This window comes from Lonchura striata, chromosome 8, assembly GCF_046129695.1.
Source record: "Lonchura striata isolate bLonStr1 chromosome 8, bLonStr1.mat, whole genome shotgun sequence".
NCBI lineage: Eukaryota > Metazoa > Chordata > Aves > Passeriformes > Estrildidae > Lonchura > Lonchura striata.
In genome coordinates, this window is record NC_134610.1 from 34942524 (window position 1) to 34956270 (window position 13747).

Sequence of the window (13747 nt, forward strand, 5' to 3'; positions counted from 1 at the left end):
TTTAGTCGGAAGAGTTTGTACTGCGATGCTACCAGGTCGATAGCTGCATTAGGAAAGGAAGGACAAGCTGGGCAATGTGAAATGCCCAACAAATCCCTACTGGGAACACCATCTCTGGATATGACAGAGCAAATTCAGCCAAAATCCCATGCTGAGGGAAGGGTTCAAAGGAAATGTGTGTGCAGTCCAAGAGTTTCCAGAAAAATCTTAGGCCACTAATTCATTTCAAAAACATGACAGAGCCATTGGCAGGTGACCGGTGCCACCATTTGACACAGTAGGACCCCCGTGGACACGTCTCTTATGGATGCTGAAGCCAATAGAAGGCATTTCTTTAGCTCCAATGAATATTAAAAGCAGATCTGTGGTCAACTCCCCTCTCTCATAACCCATGCTCAGAACCCCAGCCCATAATACAGCCAGTCTCTCTAGGTAATTAACAGGATTAGTGAGCAGGTAGAAATACGATTCCTGGGAGGGGCCAAACCACCACGTGTTTCCTGCTGCAAGAAAGAAAAGTGTACGCACACACCAATGTGTCCAGAAAGCTTGAATGGAAAACCCTTTCATGTCAGAAGTTTATTTTTATTGGTAAAATATTAAATAATATACAGAATTAAAAACTGCACTTACACTTCTGAGAAGAAATAATTCTTGGACAAATTATATGCTTGTTCCTGAGATTCCCTACATTTATTCCAGTAGCTGTGCACTCAAGACAGTACAAACCTTTATAATATAATCCTTTTCACAAAGTATTACAAAGTTTCTGCAGCTTCTTTTATTTATACACGCACACACACACGGACTCCCACTCTCACATGGCTGTACAACACTCACACAGGTACAGAGCACACACATACAGATGTGCAACCATATGTATGCATGTATGCTAAGAAGAAAATAAAAATAACAACAAGTCCCATAGTTCAGTCTATAGCGGCAAAACTCTTTTAGCAGGGGAATACAGGTTTACATTAGGGTTGCTCACATGCACCACTGTCAAAGGGATTGTTTCTGAACTCCTTTTATAAGAGCACCTTCCAATGAACACATAAAAAAGTGGGACAATTCCCAGTGCCTTCACTGGCTTTTCGAGTAAACTCTGATGTAAATTTTTTATGCATTTTTCTTAAATTTAAAAGATTCCTCAGTTTGAGCTCAGAAGATCTATCACAGAACTAAAAATTCTCACACCTGGGAGGAAAACTGGGGTCATTTCCCAGGTCAGTCGGGTGGCTGTGGCCAGGAGAAGAGCAGTGAGGTGGGCAGAGCGCAGCCCCAGAGCGGCCGGGGCGATGCCCGGCGAGCGGGCGCTGCTGAGCCCCGCTCCCCGGCCGGGCCACCCATGGGAGGCTCCCAAAATCTGGCCCAGGGGGTGAGACCAGCGGGCACCGCCACAGTCGCCCACCGAACGCGTTGTTCTTCTTCAGCTCGGACACCGGGGCTGGGCAACGATTTTGGCAATCAATCAGAAGGGGAGAGTCTCCTCGCCTTTGTTATTATTAAAAAGAAATCTCTTAAATACAAATTTAAAAGACAAAAGTGGCTACTGTGCATGCGCAGTAACTGCCTTTCCAAGAAATCTCAATGGGATTTTATTCCTTTTTTTTATGACGTACCTAAATACATATTTACACAACAGCGGCTTCAGTCTACTGGGGGGCGGGAGGGAAGGCATTAAAAATACACTATATATAAATACGTATGATATGTAAAACAAGTTCCATCTAAACTTATATAAGACAAGGACAACTCTAAAGAAGCTTTTCTGGTCTCTCAGGTAGATAAAGGACATGAGTCCTGTAATTCTTACGCAGGCAAATCTCTCCCTAGAGTAAATGGCAGTTTTGCCCTAGCTAAGAGATTAGGCCTAATCCAAAATCCATCGTCAAAGTCAACAGGAGTCTCCACTGAGTGGGTTTTGGATCAGACCAAAAGATCTTTTTTATTTTTTTGTCATTTTAAATAAACACCAATATTAAGTGCTTTTCTTAAAAAAGCTGCAATTAGAAAAGAAGAGGAAGGAAGAGTCAAGAACAGCTATGTCCTTAATTCTGGATGTGGATGTGTTTCAATGCCAACAATAAGCAGGGGGTAAATTACGGGCTTTCGCCTTAATTTACAGTTTCTCATCTTTTGTCAGTCGCAATCAGTTTACTTGAACCTTTACATGCATTTAGGGCAGAGCACTTTGTTTCACTGATTTGTGTGGACTGAGGAAGGAACACAGAAACCACTGTATATTAATAAGATGTCAGGGTAAGTATTGCACTTGAACAGAAAAATAACCCAAATGTTGGTGATTTTTGCTTTTAGAATTAATACAAACAAATCATCCATGTCTGCAATGATCACGTTTAGAAATCAGGATCCAAGAATGAAGCATAAGAAGCAAATTTGGGGTTGGTAACCCCCACCCTGGAATATAACAGTAGTAAAATTTTTTTTTAAAGCATTTTCTTCCAAGAGGAAAAAAAAAATTATATGACCTTTTTTTTTAACTTTACAATTTTAAATCTTTCTAAACATTTGCATTCAAAGTTTCCAGTTTCTCATAAAAAGATATATATTTTAGGAAAAAAAAACGAAAACAAAACAGAAAATAAAACCAACTAAAAAGGAAGGCAAATATACAGTATTATAATTACATCACTGTAGAGTCATCTCGAAGGTACCCTAGATCTTTAAAGTATTACAAAGAGTACGTACCTTATTTTTTTTCTCAAATCAACTTTTTTTTCTTTTTTCTGTTTTTAATAAAAAACTACACTTGAGTACAAAAATATGTAAACAGACTGTACAGCCAATGAACAAAAAAAAAACCCCAAAAACCACCCCCCCAAACCCCTAGACAGCCCAAAGCTACAGGAGATAAGAGCAGGCCCAGACTTAAAGCTCTGAGAAGGAAAAGGGGGACAGAGAAAAGCACAGAAAGCCAGAGGAGACTGCTACATGGTGAGGAATTGAATGTGTTCAAGCTCTGAGGACACTTGACAATTCGTCAAATAATTGATCACAGTTTCAGAATCTGAATGACTACAAAAACAGCCAAAAAAAGTCCTTCCCTTGTTACAGTGTGTTCAGGAACGAACATCCATTTCCAGTAAGCAATGTCAAATCCCAGTAAGTGCATAGTAGGGACTCAGTGACCTCCACCCCTGCAAAGAAGCTTTTCTTACTCGATGTCATTTGAGGTAAAACTAAATGGGCCAATTTACTGCAAACTGGCCCCGTTGTGCCCGTAAGGAGCCGTGCTCCTCCCATCCTTTAGCCAGCCGGGTGACAGAGACAGAGGCTGTGGGTGCCCAGGTACCGCCGAGGGCCAGGGATTAAGGCTGCTACACGGAATAAGGGAACGCCTTCAGTGCCGCCAGCCAGGCCTGCCCAGAGCTGCTGCGCTGCACCCTGATCCCACAGGTGATGGGAGTCATCAGACACATGGTCAGCTGCAAGGCTCCTGTGCATGTCCACATCCAGCCAAAGGGATGGCACGAGGCTGATGGTGCTCAAATGTTTTCCTGGGCTGCAGTGCAGTCGCCTAAACCAGCGCCTGCTATGGAAAGGAAGCGCTGGCCCCGGCTCTGGGCCAGGCTGCTCCCTTTCTCCCAACAGGGTCCACATGGTACAAGCTTCTCTCAAGACATGATCTGATTAGCTTCACTGTCATTCACTCTGTTGAAATACTTCACGTACTGCTAGTTAAAATATCACAGTTTTTTTGTGGTTTTTTTCAACGGTAAAAAAATATTAGTTTTACTACAACTATGCAGGTTTCTGTTGAAATGGTTGTTTCTGTCCACTGAGTAATTAGGCCCCAAGATGAAAAGGAGAAGTTTGTAAAGAAGGAGATAGCATGGGAAGTTATCTTCCAAGATGAGGACCCAAGTGTGCACACTGATAAAATACCTTCCCAAAGGCTGGAAGCAAACAGGAACCAGGAATCTGCATGATCAACTGTGAAGGTAGGTGAATTAAACAGACACTGGTTTTACTGTTTTCTTGGCCTGTTAAGCATGCAGCATGGCAAAGCCTGAGCCCAGCCCTCCTCCTGACTGTCCTCTGCACATTTCAGAGCTGGGTACGAGAAAGACACAACCCACCTTTTAAGGTGCTGTTGTAGGAGGTCAAATTAGAAACTAAATTGGAAACCAGTGATGTTCTCCTTTGCTTTTATCTCAGAACACATCAATTGGATATACGGGAATCTACTCACAATGAAGGAAATGCTAGCTCTTTTCCACCTAATTGCTCCCCTCACCACCCCTCTTTGGCTGCTCTGGCCTGGGCCCAGCAGAGCATTGCCAAGGGGGTGGCTCTGGGCTGGGCACAGGGTCTGCCCAAAGCCTGCTGGCCCAGCCACCTCGCCCACGGTGACTCTCCTGCCTTGGCTGTGCTGGCACACTCAGCTCTGCAGCCCTGCAGGGAGAACAACTGCACCTGAAACCAGGTCACCAACCCGCTGGGAAAGTCCCAGAACCGGCACTGTGCTCGTCACCACGGTGCTCCACCTCGTGAGCCCCCTGAATGCCTCCTCCTGATGAGCTTTTCTCATCTCTATGCCAATTCCTGCGGTGGCAGCAGCGGGACAGGCAAACTTGCAAACCACTTCCAAAGGACTCACCACATTTGTTTTCCCAGGCTGAAGCAAGAAGCAAGTGCTTTAAAGTCTGCTCCTAGACCTACGTGGGAACTCTAAAGCAGAGCAAAGTCCACTTCCAAAGGTGCTTCACTTAAAGCGCTGAGAGGGAGGAAACAGGAGACGCTTCCCTGGCTCTCCGCAGGGCACGGATCAGCTGGGGGCTGCCACGGCAAGCCTTGGCATTGTGCTGGGGATGCTGTGCTCCCTGGGACTAGCTACAGACCAGCTCTGGCTGGATAGCTGGAATGTGCTTTGCTGGGGTAATTTTCAGCCCTTCCCACTCCTAAAAGCTGTGTGACTCCAAGAAATCTCACAGCAAAGTACTGAATGGGGTCCTCTCTCTGGGTCAAGCTGCCAAGGAGGGTGCAGAGCAAGAGAAGGGATGTTTCCTTTGGGTTGGTTTTTGTTGTGCATTCTGAAAGGGTCTGGTAGGATATCACAAACGACATCAGGATCTCCCAAAATGCATTTGGAAAAGGCACATATACAATAAAGCATATCTCTAACTACACAATACCATATATATATATATATATATATATAAATGTACTTTCTCAAGCTCTCCAGCTGCCCCCGCAGGCCATCCACTTTTGTTTTTAAATGCTATTAAGCCAAGCTAAGATGTGAATTACTAGCAGAAAAGCCAATTTCATCACCCTTTTCCTAAAATCCCACACTGACTTCAGGTGACTCTGGCAGCCTCCCTCATCCCCTCTCATTACATTAAAAAGCACAGCAAGAGTTAAGGAAAGGAATTTATCCAGTGAAGGAGCTGCATTACTGTAGCTCCTGCCCTTGGCTGAAATAAGCACCTTTGCTGCAGTTGTCTCCAAAGGTTCTCTCTGGAGGAAGGAGTGTCTGTTGTCTGGCTTCTTTCAAATCAGAACAAGCTAGCCCAGGGCCTGGGCAACACTAATAATGCCCCATGAAAGCACAGTTTTGAAGGGTTGGGTTTCATTACTGACCTCCTGCCTGACAGCACAAATTTAGGGAAGCCCTTGTAAACAGAAAGAAATTTGCAAACTCTGACAATTGAGAATTTCTTCACCTTGCAGTAAACATACTTTAGGTCCACGTGGCTACTTTGTGAGCTGTGTCCTAACACTGTAGAAACCAGTACCACTAAAAATCAAGCCCATTAACCCATTTCAAATCTTCCCTCTCTGCTACAGACCACTACAGGTTAATGCCTAGACACCTTTCACATCACATCATAGATGAAAGCACTTTTTAAAGAGAATAAAATTATTTTAATCCCATAAATTACTGAGTAAAGAGCAGGCTTTACTGAAAAATGCAATATATTTTGATGTGCACTCCTAATAGATTACAAAGAGAGGTGGCTGTAAAATTAATCAGTCATAACTACAGATATATAGATAATGCCCTTTGCTCCAAGGATATGGATCACACCAAGAGCAGAATAAGCAGTCACACTTCTTTTTAAATTAATAGGATTGTAATCCTCTAAACTGAGTCAGAATATTGCCATTTTTGATGTGAAAGAAGCAAAAGGGTTTACTGGCAGAGAAGTGCACAGGTTTTTTTTTTAATGAAAATGGGGAATGCTCACAGGAAGCCAACTCTAAATTTGCAAATGCATGTTTCTAACCGGAAACCTGATTCCAAGAATTTCAAAAGAGTCCAATAAAAATCAGCCAGATTTGATTTCCAGCACCAAATACTCAGAACAAACGGATTTAGAGGCCAAGGATTAACTACTGAAATTCCTAGTACACTATGAATGACTAATGAACTTGATGAAATACAAGAGCTTTTCTTAGAAATCCAATTCTTGCAGAGAGCAAGCAAGAAAAAACACCCAAAGAAATCTCTGCTGCCCCATTTTGCTCACTTTTCTGAAGGAACAAACTGCATTACATAAAGCTCTCTAATAATTTTCAGTAGGAACTGAATTCTAAAGTACGTGATAATTCAAAATTTTGTTCAAAATTTTAACTAGAATTTAATCTTTCTTCTTTTCCTACTCTAGCATAAAAGTCTTCTGTGAATGTTTAGAAAAGGACATTGATAATAAAAAAATCAATGTGACCCCTCAAGTTTCTTCCTCTCCAAAAAATGTAGTTTCTCTAAGGTAACTCCCCAGTGCCTCCCCAGTTCCCTCTGCCTGTGACACCAGGACATACAGACCTCAGCTGCTACCATTAGATCAAGAAGCTGGATTTAACTGAAGCCAGGTCCAAAATCAGTGGGCGTCCCCATGTGATCCTTTATTCTCCCACAGAATACACCTTACCGGAGGCATCAGTGAGTCATCAGTGAACCCAAGTGCACACTAACGAACTGCAGATGTAATTGCAGCCAACTGATCTGTGGATACACAAGAGATTCTCTACCTTTCCCGTATTCCGGTGCTTTCCCAAACAAAGGCAGAAATTTTAAACACTTTTTCCCTAGTGCTAGCTATTCCAAGAAACCACAGCCCAATGGTCTTTCACTGACCACAGAGGGGAGAACGGAGTGTTTCCCCCGGAGACTGAAGGGATTTGCCGGCAACCTTTCTCTATAGCTTGGGCATGTGTTTTTCTGGAGGCCCAGGAAAGCCCAGCAACTCTCAAGGCACAAGAACCTTTCCCTTTCCACCTTGTTCTTAAAGGACCTTTCCTGCCTCAGCAAATCACCACCACCTTTTTCTTTTCTTAATTTCCAGGCACATCCTGACACAAAGCACGGCCGCCCGCCTCCCTTGCTGCAGAGAATCAGCCACACAGAATAAAAGCGATGCCCTCCAGCATCGCCCTGCTTTTCTCCTGCACAAACTCTTGACTGCACCAGGCACAAGACAATGAGAATGGTCCAGAGGATGGCACCGGTTCGTTTGCCCCAGTTTCTTCTACATTAGGGTGAAGAAAGAAGGAGGGGGAAGAACCCAAGGACATTAAGAACAATGTTGGGAATAGATCTTTAAATCTGTCTCTCCAAAGCCTTCATATTCCCAGCCTTGATAGGGCTCACATTACACAAGATGACATTTCTCTCCATATTGTATTATAATTAATAGGCTACTGCAAGACTTTACCAGCTCCTACTTAATAGCATTGCAGTGCTGGGAAGCAGTCATCAGGTAATCTGGCCATGATCTACTGTATTCTTTCTAAACACAGGTTCTAGCTGCCAAGAATGTCACCATAAAAAGATTTCAATCAATAGCTTTCAGCTCCTACTTTCAAATGCTCCAGGTCTAGGAAGAGAAGAAGAAGAAAAAAAATCCAGTACCCTCAAAACGAACAGCAAACTGGCATATGCATCAAGTGCACAGATTGGAGGGAGCAGATGGGAATTCATTATGGCCTGATCTTGCTCTCTCTTTTATACTTTAGTAACTTTATCCTTTGGAAAAGGTCTCCCCAAGCGCATGGAGACCGTGTGTGTGGAGGGGGTTAAACCCATCCAGATCTTTCCATTCTCAAGCTGTGCTCTTGTTGCCAAACAACAACATTTCAATTGTGATTGGTACAAACAGTTGGGTTTCAATTGCAATCTGTCCTGTAGGTTTAAGCCCAGTTTTTACTGATGGAACTTGCTGGGTGGTTGCTGGCTTTGTTATTTACTGAGAGAGAAAGAAAGGAAAAAAAACGTATCAGTGGACTTGCTTTCTTGTCCAGTCTGTAGGTCAAGGACTCTCTCCAGAGTGTATTTCTCCATTTGCATTCCCTACAGGGAAATTATTAAATTAGGAATAAAAACGAAATCTTTAAGTCCAATCAATACACAGCACCTACATCTCCACTTATCTCTTTCTGAAGAAGTAGGGATGGTTGTATGTGACCTGTTGATTTACCAGGCTTCTGTGCTCCCCAGGAGCCAAGGCTATCCAGCAAAACCTGCTAATACTTTCACCCCTAAATTAAGCAGAATTGATGACATACAAACAAAAGGAAGTCAGTGGTTCAGCAGATTACCAAGTAAGGAGTCAACAAGAGAAAAAACAGTCAAGATTCAGATCTTGATGTAGCTGAAGTAGTTGGGGCAGTTCCATTTAATCCAATGGAGCCAAGAGGATTAATGCTGGCCAAGGATCTGGCTCCTAACGCCTTCCCAGCTGCAAGTCTTAGTTTAGGCTGCTGCCAAGAGGTTAACACTGTGATAGTAGAATGAGAAAGTATTTACATAATTATGTATCTATATATACCTATATTTAAAGAACAATTTGCTACTAGTACTTTAGTCATTTTTAAATCCATAATTTTAACCCAAAAGTATTTCTGAAGAGCAGCAGAACCTCTTGAGTAAACTACAGACTCTCATCCACTCCTAGGCCACTTACTGTCCTAGAAGCAAGTTTAAATGTTATTTCTAAATGTTCTTTCTTAAAACTTAGGGTGCAACTAAAGAAATAAGGCTCCCAAGAGTCTCTAAGAAGCCAGTGAGACAACACATAGGCATGGAGTAACAGAATATAAACAATTCTAAAAAAAGGTGCTTCATAAGTTAAGAAAAATAAAAACACAAAGCCTCAAACTTACCACAGAAGGCCCTCAGACTTATGAAACTAAACTGCTGTAATGTGGTACAGTGTTAAGACATACATTTCTTTTTTTTTTTCATTTATTTACATTCTAGAGGGGCAATACACACTGAACCCAGGAAAACAGCTCACCCTTGAAAGTAGTTTTGAGAGGAATATTGACTTTGATTCATGCTCCTAACTCCCTACGAGTTTTGCTTTAAAAATAATTGTTCATTCTGCAGCACAAAGTTCCCCCCCCTTTCCTCCAGCCACCAAAAGCTCACACCATATGTTCACATTAGAAAAAGGCTCTCCTCTGAAATGTTTCTACCTATTCCTCTGAAATTCCAAATGAGTGGCATCTTGTTGGGACTTGAAAGCACCTGGTATGGTTGAGCGACATCCCAAAAGAGGACATGGTGTACAACTGACTGAGACGGACACGGACTGCCTTCCAATTCCCACAGAGAGCAAGGCGGGTCACTCCCCAAAAACTGATTGCCACAACAAAACCCTCTTTTATCCATTCCCTTCCTTCTTTCCATTCTTAAGCTGGGCAGAGCAAATGAGGTTGGGTCCACAAAAAATAAGGTTAATAATAATAATTAAACAACGGCAACAACAACAACAGCAACAACAACAAAATAGGCGTCTCAATGTCCGAAGAAAAGTGGGATTGTAAGTGCAGTATTTCTTCATGTGCAGTTCTTCTACTTCATACGAGTCCCCTTTGGATGAGAAGGCCTAGCGGAATGTGTGCTCCCCCCGGACTATGTGCGACGAGAACTCATAGCGGTCCTGGCTCCGGTAGCCACAGATGTTGCACTCCAGCGGGTCCCGGTAGCCATGGCAGCCCATGTGGATGGTGTACATGACATGGTCCAGGAAGAGGACGCGACAGTGCTCGCACTTGAAAGCCCTGATCTGCTCCCCTTCTCCGTTGATCACCTTGTACATATCCTTTAAAGAGCCCTTAGAAGCTTTTGTGACATCCAAAGGCTTGGCCTCTTCCTTCACATAAGCCGGGTTTGGCTTGATCTTGGGGGTTAAGGCAGCGTTTCCTGGGTAGGACTGGCGGTCGTCGTGGCTGCTGTCTGAGTCAGTAGAATCCAGGCAGCTATTGCTGGGGGAGCCCTCTCTATCCTGGATTCGACTCTTTGGTCTGATGAGGGAGATGGGGCCATCCATGTTGTTCTCGTGGCTGTCGGCCGTTTCCCTGCTGATGGGCCTCTCTATCCTGCTGGGATGATAGACCTGAGCGTAAGCTGAGCTGATGACCGGAGCCACCTCTGCAATTGTGCTCGGTGTGTGCTGCATCAGGGGGTGAAGTGCCTCAGCTCCAAGGTAGGTGATTGCATTGGTGATGGCTTGGTCCATCATGTGAGACTGCATCAGCTCAGCCTCCTTGTCATAGCTTAGGTTCATATCAAAGGGGATATCTGGATAGCCAAATCTCATGAACTTTTCACCTAAGAGATAGAAGCAAAACCATAAGCAAAATCAACATAATCACTGCAATGTTTCACTGCAAAAGGGGTGGGGAGGGACAGAAACCCCCTGACTTGGGTGAAATTATTCTAGAGTCTAAAGTTAACATCCTTCTAATTTACTACTGACCTCCTATAAAGTTCCTGTCCTGTAGTGGGTAAAACAGTAACCTCACCGAGAGCTTTCTTCTTTTTTTTTTTTTAATTTATTACAGGTGAAACATGTGGCTGCAGAAACTTCCAGAGCAATTCCAAATCTTCAACTGAGCCTGACTGTGCCCACACTTCAAGTTAGGAAGTACATGTTAACTGGATTGAAATATTGAGGCCACTGAAGTTCTGACAGAGTATACCATTAGACATACTCTCCCCAAAATTCAAGGGACCATTTCACAAGTGGCCCACAGCCTGAGGTGCCTCACACCTACCTTACAACATGGCTGAACAGTGAGAAACCCAAACAACAGGTAGGAGGGCTTGTTATGGTGGCACCTTTAGAGCCACAATATGTAAATCCTTTTAACCAGCAGAAGAAACCCCCAAACATTGAATGAGAGCATGTGGCCAAGAATGAAGCCATTTACAGGAGCAGTGGAGGCTGATCTTTGCAGTTTTCCTCCCTCAAAAAAAAAAAAAAAAAAAAAAAAAAATTCTATCCTTTTTGGACTAAGAAAAAAAAAGACATACACACCACTCCCTTCCCAGTGTCTAATTAGGTAAGAAAACAAATTAGAGTAATGCACCTTTCATTGACACCGCATAAATTTATACCTAATGATGCTGAAGCTGGCTGGTTCATCACTGTGAATCCTAACTCACATCCTTGTAACCTTTTAGCATCAATTCCATGACAGATGTGCAAAACCAGAACCACATGCTGGTACATTATGGCAGTCACAAGGCACTATATTACACATCACAGCTCTCCTTGGAGGTGAACAAATTGACCACTGCTTACACCAGGGCTCAGCTCAGCAGCACTGCATTTTCAGTGGTGGCTTTGGAGAGTCAGGCGAGGCAAAGCTCATAGAATAACTTCTTTTTAAACAGGAAAGGTTATATGTGTATGATACAAGATGCACATGCTCCTATGTGTTCACACATGCAATTATGTGGTTGTTGACAGCTAATGTTTAAAGCTGATTTTATGAAGTCTCATAAATAATATTGGTTGGTTTTCATTGTCTTTGTTACTTCACTTCCTTGGTACATAAACCCAGACTTTTTTTCCAGTAGTTAATATATTCAAGAAGTCACTACTTACAAGTAGTTTGGCTACTCAAGAATTAAATTACTCAAGAAGCTTTTTCTATCACCTTTTGCCAAAATTGCTTGGAACACAATGTGTATAAACCACTATAAGAAACAGAACTGTAATCCCAAATCTCTTCCAAATTGCATTAGTACATTTCAACACAGCTATCACTCAGCATTTTATTTTTGACTATAATAATTCATTCCACTTAGCGTGACTTATTCTAAAGCGATGCATAGAGAGCAACCATGATGTCCTTAGAGATGATGATGCATCACTTCTGCTGGGTAACTTAGCCCTGATTATTAAGGTAATTACACGTAAGTCTAAAGTGAAGCACGTGAATATTCCTCCTCTGTTGAGCAATACTGTTCACATGGCTGGACACCATACCATGCTTGTGTACCTCTGATGTGTACTCAACGATGGTCCTGGTAATCTGACACGACTGCTGGATGATTCTTGCCATCAAACATCCTCCTTTCAGTGTTGTGCTGTGGTCTGGCTGCCTGTGATGGCTGTGCTGCCACAGACAGGATGGACAGCTCTGCAACTGGACGTGGCTCCAGCCTCCTGTGAAACAGAGCAGCTCCTTCCCAAGTAGGGCCAAAGGAGGACTGGAGAACAGCTCTAGGAGGCAAGTGTGTCTTGTGCCCACTGGTACCTGTCACCTGCTCTGGCCTCCTGTGTCATTCTTGTGTTTGGATAAAGAAGTGGATCTGGTGAGGGCCTGATCCAGCTGCCAAACACACTGTCAGTCCTTTGTAGGCTTTACAGATGAAGAAATATTACCCATCCTCTATGGGCTACTTGGATAAATGATGCAAACCTTATTTTGATTCCTTTCATCATCCATGTTTAGTTACTCCAGCACAGACAGCAAAGAAAGCTGTAAATTGCCAGTGACCTGAATTATTTATTCCTTTAATTATGAACCAGTTCCAAAGATGTCAGAGTCAGAGAAATGGAGTGTGACATAAAAAAGCAAAATAAATTATAACATGGGAAGGAGAGGGCGTAAAACGCAGAGCTCAGAAGTAACCAATAAACAGTCCAATAGACCAGTACAATGTGGTTTCCAAATTAAATTCCTTTTCAGCCAATTCTATACTTAAAATCAGCTAATTAGACCAATCATCCTCAATTTTCATTTAAACTATGCTCAAAGTCTATTTATCCTTGCCCTACATTAGTGAAGTAGAAGAAAAAACTTCCTCCCCTCTGGCCATATGACATTCAAATAAACCCCAAAACAGGTATTTGAAGCTAGATCAAAGCGCACAGACACAGCTGTCCTGTGATACCTGTAGTTCATCTCATCGAGTATCTAAAGCAGCTGCAATGCGGGACGCTTGGGAGAGAGCTCCAAGAAACCTTGGAGGAAGCTGTTCCAGCATTTCCCCCTGGGGAAGTTTCTCCCTGACCCCCATTAACCAGAAGCTGAGTGTAATTTGGCAGCCGGCTGATCTTCATCTGTTCTGAGACGCTGTGTATTTTTAATTCTTACTCTAACAACCATGGTCTTATCGTAAGCCACATAAATGTCTCCTTTTGCATCCTGCCACTTCTTAACCTCGGTGACATTCTGAGAGGAAGCTCCAAATTCCAACTGAAAATATGTGAATCTGCTCCACATGACCTGCCTGAAGATGACTGCTTTTAATTTAACTGGTGTCTGCCTCTCTCTCATTGAACAAGAAGCAAAATGAAGTACTCGCACTGCTGCACATCACAAATTGTACTCTCTGCCTCCACTGTTTCAACTGGTTTGGTAAGACTAGTACCTCAAGTGCAGATATATAAACAAGTTTCTCACTCAGAAATGAATTTATTCTATTTGCTGTATGCTGCTTCCTTTCCTCCTGAAAAGTCAGCCATAGGAGAGACTGTGG

The 13747-nt window shown here is 43.0% G+C and overlaps 1 protein-coding gene across 5 annotated transcripts in view; it reads right to left on the reverse strand.

Moving 5' to 3' along the window:
- Positions 1–8944: 8944 nt before the first annotated feature.
- IKZF2 (IKAROS family zinc finger 2) overlaps positions 8945–13747 on the reverse strand; it is a 109265-nt gene continuing 104462 nt past the window's right edge. For 4 of the 5 annotated variants that reach the window (XM_077785192.1, XM_077785193.1, XM_021537215.3 and 1 more), the window contains one exon: positions 8946–10582. In XM_077785192.1, the coding sequence (XP_077641318.1) occupies positions 9858–10582 (725 nt within the window). In that variant the 3' untranslated portion in view covers positions 8946–9857. Of the gene's footprint in view, positions 10583–13747 lie in introns of all 5 variants that reach the window. The other variant, XM_021537213.3, reaches the window with a different exon arrangement.